General features: G+C 55.5%; 2 protein-coding genes across 3 annotated transcripts; both read left to right on the top strand.

Moving 5' to 3' along the window:
* The first annotated feature begins 757 nt into the window (after window positions 1–757).
* Window positions 758–5774, top strand: KRT19 (keratin 19). Its single transcript, XM_003279428.4, has 6 exons — window positions 758–1625; window positions 4126–4208; window positions 4400–4556; window positions 4859–5020; window positions 5131–5256; window positions 5393–5774. The coding sequence occupies exons 1-6, from the start codon at window positions 1206–1208 to the stop codon at window positions 5645–5647; spliced, it is 1203 nt and encodes a 400-aa protein (XP_003279476.1). The 5' UTR covers window positions 758–1205; the 3' UTR covers window positions 5648–5774.
* A 1227-nt stretch (window positions 5775–7001) lies between these two features.
* LOC100589918 (keratin, type I cytoskeletal 15) lies at window positions 7002–15701 on the top strand. 2 transcript variants are annotated; one of them, XM_030808194.1, is made up of 8 exons: window positions 7002–11084; window positions 12251–12333; window positions 12456–12612; window positions 13158–13319; window positions 13418–13543; window positions 13736–13956; window positions 14771–14796; window positions 15326–15701. In XM_030808194.1, exons 1-8 carry the CDS (start codon window positions 10587–10589, stop codon window positions 15421–15423), a joined length of 1371 nt encoding a protein of 456 aa, XP_030664054.1. In that variant the 5' UTR covers window positions 7002–10586; the 3' UTR covers window positions 15424–15701. The 2 variants fall into 2 exon arrangements, with proteins under 2 accessions (XP_030664054.1, XP_030664055.1); XM_030808195.1 differs by lacking the exons at window positions 14771–14796; window positions 15326–15701 and having other exon boundaries at window positions 10587–10629; window positions 10669–11084; window positions 13736–13960.
* The last annotated feature ends 1995 nt before the right edge of the window (window positions 15702–17696 follow it).

A 17696-nucleotide genomic window follows, 5' to 3' on the forward strand; every position in this document is an offset into this window, starting at 1 on the left:
GGATCAGGCTGGAGCTTGGTGTTGCAAAGGTGTCAGCTGCCAGAACCGCTCCCTGCAGCTGTTCTCAGGAGACTATTGTCACCTGGGGCACTGAATGGTGACAGCAGGTGAGGCAGCTTTGTCTTGAGAGGGCTGGGTTCGTGCAGCTCAAAGTGCCCTCATCCGGGAAACGGCGCCTTTGTCAGAGGGGACAAAAGGGGAGTTGGGCATGGGTGTTCCCAAGAAGCAGGTTCTGAGAGGCTGTAATCTCCAGTGGAGCGCAGGAATCTGTGAATGCACTTTGTGGGGGGCGGGCTGGTTAGGATCGCAAGTAAGGGGCTCTTAACAGGGAGCACTCTCAATGGTTAATCACTGGAGCTGGGTGCAGTGGCTCATGCCTGTAATCCCAGCACTTTGGGCGGCCCAGGCGGGTGGATCACTTCAGGTCAAGAGTTTGAGACCAGCTTGGTCAACATGGTGAAACCCTGTCTCTACTAAAAATACGAAAATTAGCTGGGTGTGGTGGCATGCGCCTGTAACCCCAGCTACTCGGGAGGCTGAGGCAGGAGAATCCCTTGAACCCGGGAGGTGGAGGCTGCAGTGAGCCGAGATCACACCACTGTACTCCAGCCACTCGGGAGGCTGAGGCAGGAGAATCGCTTGAACCCGGGAGGTGGAGGCTGCAGTGAGCCGAGATCACACCACTGCACTCCAGCCTGAGCGACAGAGAGAGACTCGCCTCCAAAAAAACAAAAACAAAATCACTGGGTCAGGGGTGTGTAGGAATATGACCCCAGAGGGACTGTAATTCCCAGTGGTGTCAAACTCTGGGTGATCTTAAAGGGTGAGAGGCTCAGAATGTGCCTTCCAGGGACAGGGGTGTCTAAGTACGTCCCTGATGGGGGGAAGGCCAGAACAGGGTCTGCAGAGCGAGAGTGGGGGAGTGCGGATCGGAGCTTCTGCGCGGACCGGGGCGGGGCAGCTCTGGAGGGCAGGGGCCTCTGGTCTCTGGGAGGGGAGGGAATTGACCAATGGGGAGAGCGCCCATATTTGCTCTCAGGAGCCTGCAAATTCCTCAGGGCTCAGATATCCGCCCCTGACACCATTCCTCCCTTCCCCCCTCCACCGGCCCCTGGCATAAAAGGCACCAGGTGAGGGCCTCGCTGCTCCTCCCGCGAATCGCAGCCTCTGAGACCAGGGTCGCTCCGTCCGTGCTCCGCCTCGCCATGACTTCCTACAGCTATCGCCAGTCGTCGGCCACGTCGTCCTTCGGAGGCCTGGGCGGCGGCTCCGCGCGTTTTGGGCCGGGGGTCGCCTTTCGCGCGCCCAGCATACACGGGGGCTCCGGCGGCCGCGGCGTGTCCGTGTCCTCCGCCCGCTTCGTGTCCTCGTCCTCCTCGGGGGGCTACGGCGGCGGCTACGGCGGCGTCCTCACCGCGTCCGACGGGCTGCTGGCGGGCAACGAGAAGCTCACCATGCAGAACCTCAACGACCGCCTGGCCTCCTACCTGGACAAGGTGCGCGCCCTGGAGGCGGCCAACGGCGAGCTGGAGGTGAAGATCCGCGACTGGTACCAGAAGCAGGGGCCCGGGCCCTCCCGCGACTACAGCCACTACTACACGACCATCCAGGACCTGCGGGACAAGGTGGGCGGAGGCCCGGCCGCGGGAAGTGCAGTGCACCTGCCGCGGAAACCCAGCCCCGCGGGCCGGGCGAGGTTCCAGGCGGGGCGGCGGGCGGGAGCCCGTTAGGACGTGGGAGGGTCCACAGGTGGGGCCGAGTAAAGGGGTACAGGAGACGTGCGTGGCAGGACCTCGGGGCTGGATGTAGAGGCCAGGGTGGTGGAAAGGGGAGGAGAACTGGGCAGGGCAGGTAAGTGGGTGGGGCAAGGAGGCGGCGGGGGCAAGGTCGGAGTGCCGGGACGAAGAAGGGACGCGGGTCAGCGAGGCCTGAAGAGTGGGAGGAGATGGGACCAGGCTGTAGAGTGCCCAGAGGTCTAGGCCAGGGGCCGCGCTGCCGCAAGAAGATGCGAGAGTTTGGCTTTGGTGATCTGGTCCACCCGGGGCCAGTCTTGCCCCCTCTGCCACCGCAGCGTGGGGCCTCCTGCATTCCGTTTCTCTGGCCGGAAGGGTCTGGTGTTCGTCCCTCTCAGGCTTTGGCCTCCTCCCACTCTCCCGCCCTGGGGCCCATTCGTTTAGGAAGAATGGGAGGGCAGGTCGTGGCCCCTGGGCGGAGTAAAGGAGGGAGGCTTGGTAAACCTCTTCTGGGGAGGACCCGGTACAGTGGCAGCTCCCTGTCGGGGAAAGAACGGATCTGCATCACAGGCTCTTACAGGGGAACCCTAAGGGGCCTGAGGGGTAGGGCTTGGTCTTCACCCACAGGGAAGGAGAAATTTATCGGGTCGTGAAGAAATGTATCAGAAGCCACAGAACATTTACAGCCGCACACGCTGGGTCTCCCAACACACAGATCCCCAAAATATTTTCCAGTGCTGTATTCGTGGCATAGACCCAGACCCACAGACCAGGAGGAAGCGCTAGAGATGTCAACAGCCAACAAAAACAGTGCTTTACACACTTGTAAAATTGTGACCTACAGGGGCTGGGCACTGTGGCTCACGCCTGTAACCCCAGCACTTTGGGTGGCCAAGGTGGGAGGATTGCTTGAGCCCCAGGAGTTCGAGATCAGCCTGGCAAACATGGTAAAATCCTGTCTCTACTAAAAATACAAAAATTAGCCGGGAGTGATGGTGCATGCCTGTAATTCCAGCTACCTGGGAGGCTGAGGCAGGAGAATTGCTGGAACCCAAGAGGCGGAGGCTGCAGTGAGCCAAGATTGCGCCATTGCACTTCAGTCTGGGCCACAGAGCGAGACTCCGTCTCAAAAAAAAAAGAAAAAAAAGGAATTAGCTTGGCATGGTGGCTTGTGCCTTGCAGTGAGCCGTACATGATCAGTGCCACTGCACTCCAGCCTGGGGCAACAGAGTGAGACCCTGTCTCAAAAAAAAAAAAAATTGCCACAATAAGTACATTTTACGCATTCTTTTTCTCACCTCTCTGTGTGTGTGTGCACACGCACACACACAAATGGGTGAAACAATTCTCACCATACTAAGAGAAATCCCCTCTGATATTTTGTAGCCTATTCTGTCGCATTGAAAAACTACACAATCGGCCGGGCGCAGCTGCTCATGCCTGTAATCCCAGCACTTTGGGAGGCTGAGGCAGGCGGATCATGAGGTCAGGAGATCAAGACCATCCTGGCTAACACGGTGAAACCCTGTCTCTACTAAAAATACAAAAAAATTAGCCGGGTGTGGTGGCGGGTGCCCATAGTCCCAGCTACTCGGGAGGCTGAGGCAGGAGAATGGCGTGAACCCAGGAGGCGGAGCTTGCAGTGAGCCGAGATTGCACCACTGCACTCCAGCCTGGGCGACAGAGCGAGACTCCGTCTCAAAACAAAACAAAAAAACACGAAACTATACAATCACCACCTGGTGCCTTGACTAATGAGTGATGACCTGCTCTTTGAAAAACAGAACCCAATTACCTTAATCAATTATAAGCTGGCTGTTGTGAATGTGCCCCTTAGGTCAGTAAGACCTCAGGTTGGGGTGAACTTGGATGAGGCATCATCCTAAACTTTAGTTTCCACCTCTGTAAGATAGGAGTACCCACTGACCTAGCAGTGAGGTTCCAGAAGCTATAAAAGATGAGATTCAAAGTGCCTGGCACATAACTGATACTCAACAAATGGGATTCTCTTCCCTGGGGGCAAAATGTGCTTTGCACAGTGGGGGGGCAGGTATAGACAAAATCTCCCCTGCATCTGGTTTATAGACCCCCTTCAGGCCATTTAGAGTTTCATTGCACACAGGTCTCAGAGATTTCCTCCCCAGGCTTACCTTCCTGCCCTCCCCCGCCCAAATCCCCCTGGCTCCAGTGTTTCCTCCTGCCCCAGCTTCCGGGCATGGACTGTTTCCAGGGCCTCCCAGAGAGCGGTCCAATGGGCGGCAGATGTTGGCTAGGGCTTTGGTCTCTAGGGTGCCGGGGTATATTCATTTGCTCCCCTCTCTCTTCTGGGAAGAAAGTGAGTGGGCAGTGCCTATGTGTTGAACTGGTGCCAACCACTGTCTCTGCCTTCCAGATTCTTGGTGCCACCATTGAGAACTCCAGGATTGTCCTGCAGATCGACAATGCCCGTCTGGCTGCAGATGACTTCCGAACCAAGTGAGTGTCTCTGTCCTGGGGGCTGCAGAAGCCAGGACTGGGGTAGGGGTTGAGGGGTTTGGAATCTGCCCTCACCTAGCCTAGATGGCCTGAAGCTAACCCCCCTATGGACTCCTGAACTCTGGGGAGGTAGGGAAGTCTTCAGAGATGCAGAGGAAGCTCTGCATGGCTGCAACTATTTCCTTTGAAAGGTTTGAGACGGAGCAGGCTCTGCGCATGAGCGTGGAGGCCGACATCAACGGCCTGCGCAGGGTGCTGGATGAGCTGACTCTGGCCAGGACCGATCTGGAGATGCAGATCGAAGGCCTGAAGGAAGAGCTGGCCTACCTGAAGAAGAACCATGAGGAGGTGGGTTTCAAGCTGGGCCTTTCTTCCATCCTTCCCTAACCTTCCAGGGCTGAAGACTCTTTTATTCTGTATTCTCTGACCATGGTAACACTTGGCACACCCTCACCATGGCCCTGGGTGTGGTATCATGGATCCCAGGGTTCCAAGAGGAATCACTGATGACCCAGTCTGCCCACCAGTGCTAGTTACTAGGCCTGCACCTGAAAACTAAGCCCCTTTGGCCTGAAGGGTGGGGAAGTGACCTGGGCCAGGCCCAGCGGGGCCTGGGCCCTGACATGCCCATCTCTGCTGTATGTTTTCAGGAAATCAGTACGCTGAGGGGCCAAGTGGGAGGCCAGGTCAGTGTGGAGGTGGATTCGGCTCCGGGCACTGATCTCGCCAAGATCCTGAGTGACATGCGAAGCCAATATGAGGTCATGGCCGAGCAGAACCGGAAGGATGCTGAAGCCTGGTTCACCAGCCGGGTACGCAGAGGGAAGCAGGCACCCTTTGGGGGTTAGCAAGGGAAGGGCTTGGTGTTCTCTACGCGAAGGTCTGCCTCAGTGTTTATTCCCTCTTCCTCCTCTCTCTGCAGACTGAAGAATTGAACCGGGAGGTCGCTGGCCACACGGAGCAGCTCCAGATGAGCAGGTCAGAGGTTACTGACCTGCGGCGCACCCTTCAGGGTCTTGAGATTGAGCTGCAGTCACAGCTGAGCATGGTATGTGTCCCCCTGCTTCCCTGTGCAATGCACACTTATACCCTTGCAGCCTAGGGCAGCCTGGCCGGTGGCTGTGCCCATACCCTCTCTGGGAACCAGGCTTTGCTGAGTCACAACCCCCTCTCCCTATCCTCAGAAAGCTGCCTTGGAAGACACACTGGCAGAAACGGAGGCGCGCTTTGGAGCCCAGCTGGCGCATATCCAGGCGCTGATCAGTGGTATTGAAGCCCAGCTGGGCGATGTGCGAGCTGATAGTGAGCGGCAGAATCAGGAGTACCAGCGGCTCATGGACATCAAGTCGCGGCTGGAGCAGGAGATTGCCACCTACCGCAGCCTGCTCGAGGGCCAGGAAGATCACTACAACAACCTGTCTGCCTCCAAGGTCCTCTGAGGCAGCAGGCTCTGGGGCTTCTGCTGTCCTTTGGAGGGTGTCTCCTGGGTAGGGGGATGGGAAGGAAGGGACCCTTACCCCCGGCTCTTCTCCTGACCTGCCAATAAAATTTTATGGTCCAAGGGAGGAAGGACTTTTGGTTTATTATTTCAGCCCATGGAGAGAATGGGTCGTTCGGTTTGTTATTTCAGCCCATGGAGAGATGGGTCAGGCCTTGGCCCTGTTTAGGTTTTATTTGAACCAAAGTTCACTCTGTCCCAGGAAAGGGAGGGGAGGGTGCCCACATACTTTGCCTGTAATGGTAATTCCTGTTTGCAGAAGTCTTCATTTATTTAACCCGTTCCTTAAAATAACCTCATGAAATAAGCGTTGCTTCCATTTTACAAAGGTAAACTAAGGCTTAGAGAGGTGAAGTGGTTTGTTCTATATGTAACTGCTCTAATGCATGGCAAAGGTGGGATTTGAAATTGCTTTTGTTTCTAGATTTAGTTTTCCTTCTACTCTACTCCCCGGGGCGTTGAGGTATCTGTGTGAAATTAATGTTTATTGAACACCTACTATGTGCCATTGAATTAAAAACAGCCCTAAAAGGTAGTTAGTATGAGCTGCATGTTATAGATCAGGAAATAGGCTCAGAGAGGTTCCGTAACTTGTCCAAGGCCACACAGCAACTACATGGTAGAGCCAGGACTAGAACCTAAGTTGCCTGATTCTTAGCCCATGGTGCCATCCCCAGCCAGGTGGTCTGCTGGAGTTGACACCACTTGTGCCGGTCTTGCTGACATTCCAGTCTTGTTCCCTATGAAGTTTCAGGCTGGGGATCCCTAGGGGCATTTCCTCCTGACACATTTCTCCACCTTACTGAAACTGCGGGTTTGGGGCCAGGCATCTCGCTTGGAGCAAGGCTGGGGAGGCTGTACCTGTCAGTATGTGTTGTGTGTGTGCATGCACTAACACATTCACCCATTTCTGGGGCAGCCCTGCATAAGCGCTTTAACGCCCACCAGCCCATACCTGGGCCCAGAGCCCGGAATGGGACTCAGCAGTGACCCAGACCTCCCGCAGAGACCCCCAACCTTGGCTTGCCTGGGGCCTGCCCTGGGCCCTGCCCTGGGCCAGCAAAAGAACAAAGTCCCAGCTTCCTGGTACAACTCTGCCCTTGGGTGGGTATGGCCCTGCTCCTGTGGTTTACACCTCAGCTGCCAAGAACTGAGGCAGTTACCTTCCTTCAAGGTAAGGAAGAGGCCCCAAAAGAAGTCCCACTTCTTCCTGGTGGAGAGGTGAGGGCTGCAGGCCCAACCCTGTGAGTGATGGGGGCAAGTGAGGGACACTAGTTTCATGCCCGCCTGCTGCCAAATGTACTCAGCACCCTGCTAAGGAGGCCGGAGACCCCATCACGGCCATGGCAGTCCTGAAGGAGGAGCTGTTTCCTCCATTTCCTGTGGGTCTCAGGTTGGTTATGAACATGTAACCCCAGAGCCCAGCTGCTGTAGCCTGGACTGGGACCCCCTTCTATCCCCTCCCCAGCTGTCCTGTTCTGGTCTCCAGCACCCACAAACCACCACCCCCCACTTAACTTCTCAGGAAGCCTTGGAGCTGGAGGGAGAGGCCTGGCTGCACCCCCAGCTGGGACTGCCCAGAGGCACTTGTCCCTGCCCGTGAAAGCCTCCCTTGTCACAGCTGAAACCTTCCCTCTGCCTCAGGGGCCCCTGGAATGTGGCTGTGGGGCGGGGTCTGGGCCCACACAGGTGGGGCAGGTGACTGTCAGGTCTCAGGCCTGAGTGTCAGGAATGAAGCCTGTCTTTGTGTGTACACACTGCAGGGTGGGGCTGGACTGGGGACACTTTTCTGTCTCAGCCTGGAGACCTGGGATAGGAGAGAGAGGGGAGTGGGGAAGTTGGGGGGAGTGCCTTTACAACCTGCTGGTCATCGCGGCCACTTCAGTCTGTTGAGCATTTCCTGCGAGTCATCTTGCTCCATCTGAGAGTCAGGCTGGGCTGGAGTTATTCCCATTTTCCTGATTGGTAGACTAAGGCATTACCCAAAGCCGCACACCTGGTAAATGGGAAAAGAGGGGTTTAAAGGTAAGTCTCTGGGCTCCAGGTCACACCCCCTGTCCCTGGCATTTCCCTGGGGAACAGGAGAGGTGTGGGAGGGTTCTACAGTTGTTGGAGACTTCCTTCTCCTTGTGCCCTCAAATGCTCACTATGGCCCTGAGGGAAGTCTGTGTTAATGGCCCAAGTTTAAATCAGGAACCGGGCTCAGAGAGGTTGAGTTTCTTTTCACTGGGCTGCACTGCCTCATTCCAAGGAGAAAAGGCCGGCTCCACAGATGGCCCCATCTGGCTGCAGTGGGCAAAGGTCAGAAACTGGCACAGCATCCTGGGCAGGCTGCCTGGGTCAGGGCCCGGGGCTACAGCCTGGACTGGGGCCAGACAGAGCTTTATCTTCACAAGGCCATCCCACCTGGTGCTAATGAGGAGGCTCCGGGCCCCACCCAGATCTGGAGCTCACAGTAGCGGTTTGGACTGAAACCAGGGATTTGTGCATGGGGCAGCGAGGGGGGCAGCTGCCGCCCCTGGCCTGGGCCTGTGAGTGTAGAGAAAGCCACCTCGAGGGGCTGCTGGAGGAGAGTCAGGTGCAGAGGGGGATCTGGCTGGGGTCCAGCCCTTCCTCACTCTGGGGTGAAGGGCGAGTAATTGTTCTTGTGTTAATTGCTGGGGCCACAATGTCTGCAGAGGCTTTTAATGAGCTCTGGATGATCTGAGTTTGATTATTTTTCTTTCGGAGGAAAAGACAATACCCTCCCACCCATGAGACAATACCACACTGTCTGTGCCCAGCATTGGAGGCCAGGCTCGCTGCGAAGCTGGGTAAGAAGGAACCCACCCCCAGCCTTGCTGGCTGGCAGTTCCCCTTGCCAGCCCAGCTCAGACGCAGGAATTTGGGGTCTGCAGGAAGGACTCTTTCCCTGTGCCCTGTTTGGTTGAGGGTATGAGGACCTGTTTGAGTCCTGGCTTTGCCCCTTACCAGTGGTGCCACCCGGCACAAGTTGCTTCACCTCTCCAAGTTTCAATTTCATTCTTTCTGAATCTTGGGCGGCGGTCACCCTCTGTTGTGAGGATGAGAAGAGGCGATGGATGCAAAAGTGCTTTGTAAATCACAAAGTGCAGGGTAGAAGTAAAGGATTATGCTATTACAGCAAAATAAGAAACTAAGAACAACCTGCATTGCCCCATAGGCGCTGGCTACGGAAGATCGATGCCATTGAGCCTCAGAACATGCTCAGGCTCACAGGGCATGTTCTGATGCCCAGCAACAAAGCCCCTCCTGGTGAGGGCACTCAGGCCCAGGTGCTGGTCATGCACCCTGGCCCCTGCATGTCTGGCACCTGGGTGGGGATCCAGGAGGGGGCAGGATGGGGGCTCTTGGGCTGCAGGGCTTCCCTGGAAGTGAGAGTTGAGAGTGCCCCTTGCCACAGGGAAACAGAGACTTAAAAAGGTAAATGTCCACAGTCTTACCATGGTAATTGGTAGGGCCAGGATTTGAACCTAGGCCTCACAGTCTTATCATGATAATTGATAAAGCCAGGGTTTAAACCCGGGCCTGAGGGACTCCAGAGCCCTGTCCACTTCACCATGCTGCAACCTGGGCTAGGAATCCTCTTCCTGTGTTTCTGTAAGCCCTGGGGCTAGGTCCAGGGGCCTGAGCCACACCTCCAAGTGGCACTGCCCACAGGTGTCAGGTGTCCCTGAGCTGGTGCCAGAGAAAAGGGCTCTCCTGAGTGTTCAACTCCCCATCTGTGTGAAGTGATGCCTTGGTCTTCAAGATCTCCGATGTCTTCCAGCCTGCCTGCCAGTCTCCCGTCTCTTCCCTTCCACAGCACTCAGGCACATAGAGCCTTCTGCAGTGCTGCAGTGGCCCCTCCCCAGCCAGCACTTGACAGGACAGATGGGGGCTAATCTGGTCCTGCTAAGCAGCGACATGCCTCTCCTGGAGAAGGCAGGGGCTTCCTGGAACTTGCCCCGGCCTTATCAGCGGAGGTTTGCCCCAACACATCCCAGAAGCGAGCAAAGGTTCAGCACCGTGCAGTTGGCAGGTGTCGGGATCATCAGTCATCCCCTTGTCGGCCCCGAGCCTGCTGGGCTTTTGTGAAGGTGCCAGGGACACAGGCTGGAGGATGGCAGGAGGGGAGTAGAGGTGGGAGGAGGGTAGTCCATCTGCAGCACCAGGGAAGGGATGGATGCTGGCTCCTCTGGTCACCTCAGCTGGAACACTACTCAAGGTCCCTGGCTCCTGTCCTCCACCTGCCCCCAGGGGCCCTTCATTGCCATCCCCAGGGCCTCCACTCTCCCTGAGCCCTGCAGTCTCTCACTCACTCACTCACTCACTCACTCACTCACTCACTCACTCACAGGGTTTTGAGTTGGATAACACAGTGTAATGATCAGGAAGTGGACTCCCAAACTGAGAACACGGAGCTGTCCTCTTGGGGAGAGGCTCAGGGCTCAGGGAAGTGGAGAAGTCCCGCTGAGGGCACAGTTGGCCTGAGCTGCTCTCTGTACAGGCAGAGGCCTTGGTAGCCGTGCTGTGATGAGAGTTTGCTCCCTGCTGCTCTCTTCTGGCATGGAGAGATGAACCTGTAATCCAAGTGTTAAAACCGTGCCCCGGGGAAAAACACTATTAATTCTGAATCATCTCTTTTGTTGCATTAAAAAAAAAAATAGAAGAGAAAAACTTCACATGAGCCACTCAAGGTGTGCAGGCAGCTGTGTTTGTCAGGAAGGCAGAAGGAGTTGGCTTTGCTTTGGGGGAGGAGACAAGGTCCCATAACACCCTCTGAGGGGTATATAAGGAGCCCCAGAGTGCAGCCTGGCCTGGTACCTCCTGCCAGCGTCTCTTGGGTTTGCTGAGAACTCAGGGGCTCCGGCTACCTGGCCATGACCACCACATTTCTGCAAACTTCTTCCTCCACCTTTGGGGGTGGCTCTACCCGAGGGGGTTCCCTTCTGGCTGGGGGAGGTGGCTTTGGTGGGGGGCGTCTCTGTGGGGGAGGTGGAAGCCGAAGTATCTCAGCTTCTTCTGCTAGGTTTGTCTCTTCAGGGTCAGGAGGAGGATATGGGGGTGGCATGAGGGTCTGTGGCTTTGGTGGAGGGGCTGGTAGTGTTTTTGGTGGAGGCGTTGGAGGGGGCATTGGTGGGGGTTTTGGTGGTGGCTTTGGTGGTGGCGATGGTGGTCTCCTCTCTGGCAATGAGAAAATTACCATGCAGAACCTCAATGACCGCCTGGCCTCCTACCTGGACAAGGTACGTGCCCTGGAGGAGGCCAATGCTGACCTGGAGGTGAAGATCCGTGACTGGTACCAGAAGCAGGCCCCGACCAGCCCGGAACGCGACTACAGCCAATACTTCAAGACCATTGAAGAGCTCCGGGACAAGGTGAGTCCTCAGATGTCAAAGAGAGGGGAGCAGGTGGCTGGTACCCTGCACACTGCTCTAATGTCAGTGTTACTGCTGACTCGAGGAAATCCTTTCCTGCCCAGGCCATGACTGTCTGGTGTGTAACCTCAGCAAATTTGGAATGCACCTGCTGTCCAGGTGCAGAGGCCAGCGCACATCTTCTCAACTTGGTGGTGCTGGGGGAGGGAGGGAGGGGTCTTGGGAATCTGGTTAGGACCAACAGGGGCACAGGTGGGGACAATTATAAAGAGCCAGAGGCAGTAGCTCACACCTGTAATCCCAGTACTTTGGGGGGCCAAGGTGATAGGATTGCTCGTGTCCAGGAGTTAGAGGCTGCAGTGAGCTATGATTGTGCCACTGCACTCCGGCCTAGGTGACAGAGTGGAACCTGTATCTAATTAAATAAAAATAATTTAAAAAAAGAGCAACTCGCCCTTCCTACCTCACACACCCTGCAGGCTTCTGCATAAAGTACTCCTTTACCTCTTTTGCAAGAATGGGATACGAGTGTAGCCTCATGAGTCCCAGATGCCAGAAGCTCTTGTCTTTTCCTGTAAAGAGGTCTTTTGTGCCAAAAGTACTGTTGGGTCTTAGGAGACCTGGGAACTCATTACACATTCTGCCACCCACTCACTCACCTTTTTACTCCCTGAGACTGGGTTCCTCATTCGTAAAATGCCCTCTTTAGCTGCCCTCCAGGTTACTACTGGCTGGAATGTTCTGTAGATCCATGGCTGTGTCCAAGGTGTGCAGGAGGCAGTGACCATGAGTTGTCCACAGGGTGGCTGGTGGAGTGTCTCTGAGAGAGCTATTGTCAGAGCTGGCTGCACCCCACTCCCCCACTCTCCTGGGCAACCAATTCCCACAGGCAATACTGCCTCCTTGGTCTTTCGTGCCCTGGAGACAAGGAAGGCAACTCCTCAGGTGTCTCAAGGAGGCTGGTATGGGACAAAACAAGAAATGGACACTGAAAGATGAGGCTGGACTTTGCCTACCCCAGAGGCCGTACAGATTTTTGTTGGTGGTGTCAGAGGGGTGATTGTCAGTGAGGGGTGATTTTCAGTGAGGGTCTGGCCTTGGGTGAAGAGCAGAGAGCAGCAGGGGCGAGAGAGGAGTCCTCTAGACACCAACTCTGTCTCCTACAGATCATGGCCACCACCATTGACAACTCCCGGGTCATCCTGGAGATCGACAATGCCAGGCTGGCTGCGGACGACTTCAGGCTCAAGTGCGCTCCCCCGTCTCTCTCCTCTTCCTGCATTGCCCACTTTACTTGGCCTTCTCCTGGCTCTGACTCAGGCAGCCAAGACCCCTCCCACTTCCTTCTTTGGCCTCCCTCTCTCTCCTCAGGTATGAGAATGAGCTGACCCTGCGCCAGGGCGTCGAGGCTGACATCAACAGCCTGCGCCGAGTCCTGGATGAGCTGACCCTGGCCAGGACTGACCTGGAGATGCAGATCGAGGGCCTGAATGAAGAGCTGGCTTACCTGAAGAAGAACCACGAGGAGGTGAGAGCTGGCCCCCATCACCCCTGAACCCGAGAGAGGTGGGGAACCTCTTCCCAAAACTCACTTAAATTGCCCAGAGGGAAAGACAGCGGCTCCAGGAAGCATTCCCAGATTTTCAGGAGATTAAGTCAGTGGGAGGCAGAGTGGGGCTGCTGGTACTTCCTCATAGTTGGCCTGGGGCTTAGTGGTTCAGAAACACACCTACCCCACAAAACCAGGTGTCCTCATGGAGAGGAAGGGGCAGTGTCCTCTGGTAGCCCAGACCCACAGCCAGGCCAGGTGGCCTGTACGAATGGCTGACTTCCTGATTGGCTTTGTGAGCTCACATCAGGGCCCTACAGTCTTGGGGTCCTCCCTTGGTAGAACCTAGAGCAGCAGAGAGCTCCTTAGAGCTGAGGGGTCCATGTGACCAAACCCCTTCATGTGCAATGGGGAACAGCGGTTGGGGTGTGTTAGGGGCAGAGCCAGGATTGGCATGTGTGACGCCAGACTCTCAGGTCTCTCTTCTGCTCTCCATCTCTAAATGGGTCCCTCGCATCCTGCAGGAGATGAAGGAGTTTGGCAGCCAGCTGGCCGGCCAGGTCAACGTGGAGATGGACGCAGCACCGGGTGTGGACCTGACCCGCGTGCTGGCAGAGATGAGGGAGCAGTATGAGGCCATGGCGGAGAAGAACCGCCGGGATGTGGAGGCCTGGTTCTTCAGCAAGGTGGGCCTGATCTCCTGCCCTGCCCTGCCCTGCCTGCCCCAGCTCCCTGAGTCTCCGAGGAGGCCCCGGGGCTCACTTCTGTTGTGCATGACCTACAGACTGAGGAGCTGAACAAAGAGGTGGCCTCCAACACAGAAATGATCCAGACCAGCAAGACGGAGATCACAGACCTGAGACGCACCATGCAGGAGCTGGAGATCGAGCTGCAGTCCCAGCTCAGCATGGTACGGCCACCCGCGCCCCATCCCAGCCTCTTGGATGGCAGAAGTCCCCACCCTTCCTAGCTAGTTAAGCCTTGGAGTTCTGAAGCCCCCTCAAGAGGTGGTTCCCTGAACTCCATTCAGTGCCCCCTCCCTGCTTGCCCTCAGTGGCTTCCTTTCTAGCCTGATGTGTCTATGCATCTGTCACTCCCCCAGAAAGCTGGGCTGGAGAACTCACTGGCCGAGACAGAGTGCCGCTATGCCACGCAGCTGCAGCAGATCCAGGGGCTCATCGGTGGCCTTGAGGCCCAGCTGAGTGAGCTCCGATGCGAGATGGAGGCTCAGAACCAGGAGTACAAGATGCTGCTTGACATAAAGACGCGGCTGGAGCAGGAGATCGCCACCTACCGCAGCCTGCTCGAGGGCCAGGATGCCAAGTAGGCGCCTGGGCACAGGGGAAGGAGTGATGAGGGCTGCTTGTGGCTGGGGTGCAGGGTCATCCTAAGGGAATGGCAGGGTGTCCCTAAGTAGCCTTGAGGGACTGTGAAAAGAGAACTGAGCAAGGGAGGGAGGATCTGGACTCTGCACTCTGGTCCTTGGCTGTTACCTGGGGCGGGTCACTTCCTCTCTCTGGATCCGTGTTTCTTCTGTAAATGATAGAGGCTGGCAGGCTAGTGGTAGTTAAGATCTAGGGCTCATTCCATTCTCTGCATGAAATAGATGGGTATTCTTGTAGTTCAGAATCTTGACCGGGCTCAGTGGCTCATGCCTGTAATCTCAGCACTTTGGGAGTCCAAGGCGGGTGGATCACTTGAGGTCAGGAGTTCGAGACCAGCATGGCTAATATGGTGAAACCCCGTCCCTACTAAAAATACAAAAATTAGCTGGGCATGGTGGCGGCTGCTTGTAATCCCAGCTATTCGGGAGGCTGAGGCACAAGAATCACTTGAACCTGGGAGGCGGAGGTTTCAGTGAGCCGAGATCATGCCACTGTACTCCAGCCTGTGTGACAGAGTGAGATTCCATCTCAAAAAACAAAACAAAACAAAACAAAACAAAAAAAAGAATTTGTCTACTTGGGGGTAGCAGGCCTGGATGGGCTAGCAGGATGTCCCACCCCTAGAGGAGTCAGCTGTGTGGGTGGTGGTGGTGTAGTGTCTGAAGAACACTGCATAGCTATCTACATGAGCTTCCCTTAGGGACACTTGAGCTTGTGCCCTTTGCTTAAATCAGCTTCCCTCTTTCTTTCAGGATGGCTGGCATTGGCATCAGGGAAGGTAGGAAGGCTTTACTCTTGTGGTGTGGGGTGGGGAGGGGAGATGTTGAAGCCACCACTCCCTTCGGAATAGGGAGGAAGGAGAAAGAGCCCAAACATCCCATTAGGTGGGAACATTCCCATTCCATTAGATGCCTCTTCCCCCGTGGGACCTTCTCTCAGCCCCAGGTGAGATTGCAGCTGGTGATTTATTGAGAAACTTCCAGGTTGAGTAGGCTTCATTCAGGGCATGTCTCTCCCCCAGGCCCTATCTTCATACACCTCCGCTAAGATGCCCACAGTTCATCCCCCTTCATGTGCAGCTTGAAAAACCCTGACATTGTTGCTCCCTGCCGGGCATACCTGCCATCACCACTGCCCATCTCTGTGATGAGGAATTCAACACCAGATCTCTGGCAGCTCTTGAGGGATTGGCCAGTGGCCATTCTCAGGGGTGCTGTCTAGTTTTCCCAGAGCCCCGCCAAGGTCCTGGCCACCTTGGGAGAGAGGGGAGGTTCCCCCACTCTAAAGCCTGCTCCTTCTCTCTCTAGCCTCTTCGGGAGGTGGCAGTAGCAGCAGCAATTTCCGCATCAACATAGAGGAGTCAGTGGATGGAAAGGTGGTTTCTTCCCGCAAGAGAGAAATCTAAGTGTCCATTGCAGGAGAAACGTCCCTCGCCACTCCCCACTCTCATCCGGCCAAGTGGAGGACCGGCCAGAGGGCCTGCACACGCGAACTCCAGTCCCCGCCTTCAGAGAGCTGAAAAGGGCCCCTCGGTCTTTTATTTCAGGGCTTTGCATGCGCTCTGTTCCCCGTCTGCCTCTCCCCACCTTCTTTAGAGCAAGGAGGTGCAGCTGTATTGTGTAACAAGCTCATTTGTGCAGTGTCTGTTCATGCAATAAAGAATTACTTTTCCTTTTGCAAATATCTCTTGGCAGTATGTCCAGTTTTTCTTGATGGGGTCCTGGTTGGCCTCTGACCTCTGAGGAGACCCAGGGTCCACATGGTGACATCTCCCCCGACTTTGGCCTCTTCCCTGCATGGCCACAATTCTTTTGGGTACCCAGGGCACTGGTGGCTGGATCAAACATAGTGCTACTCAGGTAATTTGCTCTTCTAGGTCACCATGGGGTGACCAGGGAAGTGAGGGTGGGGAGGTTCCCTAAGAAGAGTTTGGTGTACCCAGCACAGAACTCAAGACATCTAATAATTATGAATACTTACCAAGTGACTGATTGCGTTGATTGTCTTGGTTCACCATCCCATGGCTGGCATGATGCCAGGCATGCTCACCCATGGGGCTCATTTAATCCTCACCACTGTAGGTGGTCAGGATTTATTATTCCCACCTTAGAGATGAGGTCACTGGAGGCAGAAAGAATGACTTGCCCCGGGCCTTGTGGATGGATGATAAGTAGCAGGGCTGGGCGTGGGCCTATGTCCGTAGGACTCCAAGACCAGGGCTTGCTCAAGGACCCCAGGGCCCTCTTCACAGCCTGCTGCCAGGACCCTGCTCCTTGCTTTTGACCCTCACCACATGTGCTGCTCCAATCTCCCATCCTTTCTAGCCAGGCATAACTGACCTCCAGAGTGGCCAAGCCAGTTCCCAATTTGACTCCCCTGCAGAGCTGGCCCCCATCCCCGCTGAAGCTGATGCCTCCTCCCAAAAGGTACTTATATTGCCCAGAGGGAAAGACACCAGCTCCAGGAAGCCCTCCTAGATTTTCCCAAGATTAAGTTGAAAGCAACATCAACCCTTCTTACCCTCCTTAATCCAAATCCTGCTCCTGCTCCCCCATCCCCGGCATCTCCACCAGAGTCCTGCTAGAGCAGTAGCATCCATGCACACATTGTTTGTGGCCTCTGGTCTCAGGCTGTTTTCTCTGAGCTCTTGGATTTATCGTCCCAAACAGAGGGCAGAAAATGAGGAAGCAGAGAACTCTGGGTGCAGAGGCTGGGTTGGCTCAGGCTCTGAGGTGAGGATTGGGGGTGGGGAGGGAGAACCGGTTTCTTCATCTCACTGGGAAGAGCAGATTGGAGGTGCTTCTGTTCTTTGGAGAATCTGATCTTTTGGGGGAAGGGTCAAGCCCTCTGAGAGGGTCCCCATGTGTCTTGTTGTGCAAAGCCCCTTCCCCACAAACCCCTGGTTGAAGATAAAGTAGTGCCTGCTCTTTCTAGGGGGCGAGACTTCCCTGGGGCTGGAGGAGGGAAATGGAATTTGGTGAGTGTCTATGATATGTCAGCCCCTGGGTTGGGCGTTCCAGGATGGCATCTCATTAACTCTTCCAATAGCTCTTTAAGTTAGTATCAGCCTTCAGCGTCAGTTTCAGAAGAGGAAACTGAGGCCTGGAGAAGTTTAGTAACCTGAATGAGGTCACAAACCAGGAAATGGTGAAGCTGGGTCTGGGACTGGTCGCTGTGATTCCAGACCCTCGCTTTGCCCTTTAAGTCGTGAGGTGCAGAAGCTGCAGCACTTTTCTTAAGAGATATGCTAACTAAAAATCTAAAACCCATCTTTTTTTTTTTTTAAGAGGCCAGGTCTCGCTCTGTTGCCCAGGCTGGTCTCAGCTCCTGGCCTCAAGTGATCCTCCTGCCTCAGCCTCCCGAGTAGCTGGGATTATAGGAGTGAACCGCTGCGCCTGACAGAAACCCATTTTTTAACGTCTGTGGGCAGCATGCCAAATGCCATACAGTCATTAACATCAGAAAGATTGTCCTCACTTCTAACCTTAGTCTCTCATGCTGTGGTTTAAGTTCACCCTGACATCCAAACCATTAGCTAGCTGCCAGATCCCCCATGTCCTGGGAACAGCCAGTCTCCTTCCCACCTCTCTTCAGTCCCTGCCGGTGGAAGCTGGTGGCCTGGCTGCTGCTTCTGCCTCACTGGCCTTCAGGCCTCTGTCAAGAGGTCTCAGGCCTTCC

The sequence above is a fragment of the Nomascus leucogenys genome, unplaced genomic scaffold, assembly GCF_006542625.1.
Source record: "Nomascus leucogenys isolate Asia unplaced genomic scaffold, Asia_NLE_v1 Super-Scaffold_285, whole genome shotgun sequence".
NCBI classification, from domain to species: Eukaryota; Metazoa; Chordata; class Mammalia; order Primates; family Hylobatidae; genus Nomascus; species Nomascus leucogenys.

Excerpts from the sequence above, each read along its gene's own strand:
- KRT19 (XM_003279428.4), top strand. The coding sequence starts at position 1,206 with ATGACTTCCTACAGCTATCGCCAGTCGTCGGCCACGTCGTCCTTCGGA. Across the intron at positions 4,209-4,399 it reads GCAGATGACTTCCGAACCAA|GTTTGAGACGGAGCAGGCTC; the intron begins GTGAGTGTCTCT and ends TTCCTTTGAAAG. Across the intron at positions 4,557-4,858 it reads TGAAGAAGAACCATGAGGAG|GAAATCAGTACGCTGAGGGG; the intron begins GTGGGTTTCAAG and ends GTATGTTTTCAG.
- LOC100589918 (XM_030808194.1), top strand. The coding sequence starts at position 10,587 with ATGACCACCACATTTCTGCAAACTTCTTCCTCCACCTTTGGGGGTGGC. Across the intron at positions 11,085-12,250 it reads TTGAAGAGCTCCGGGACAAG|ATCATGGCCACCACCATTGA; the intron begins GTGAGTCCTCAG and ends TGTCTCCTACAG. Across the intron at positions 13,957-14,770 it reads CTCGAGGGCCAGGATGCCAA|GATGGCTGGCATTGGCATCA; the intron begins GTAGGCGCCTGG and ends TCTTTCTTTCAG.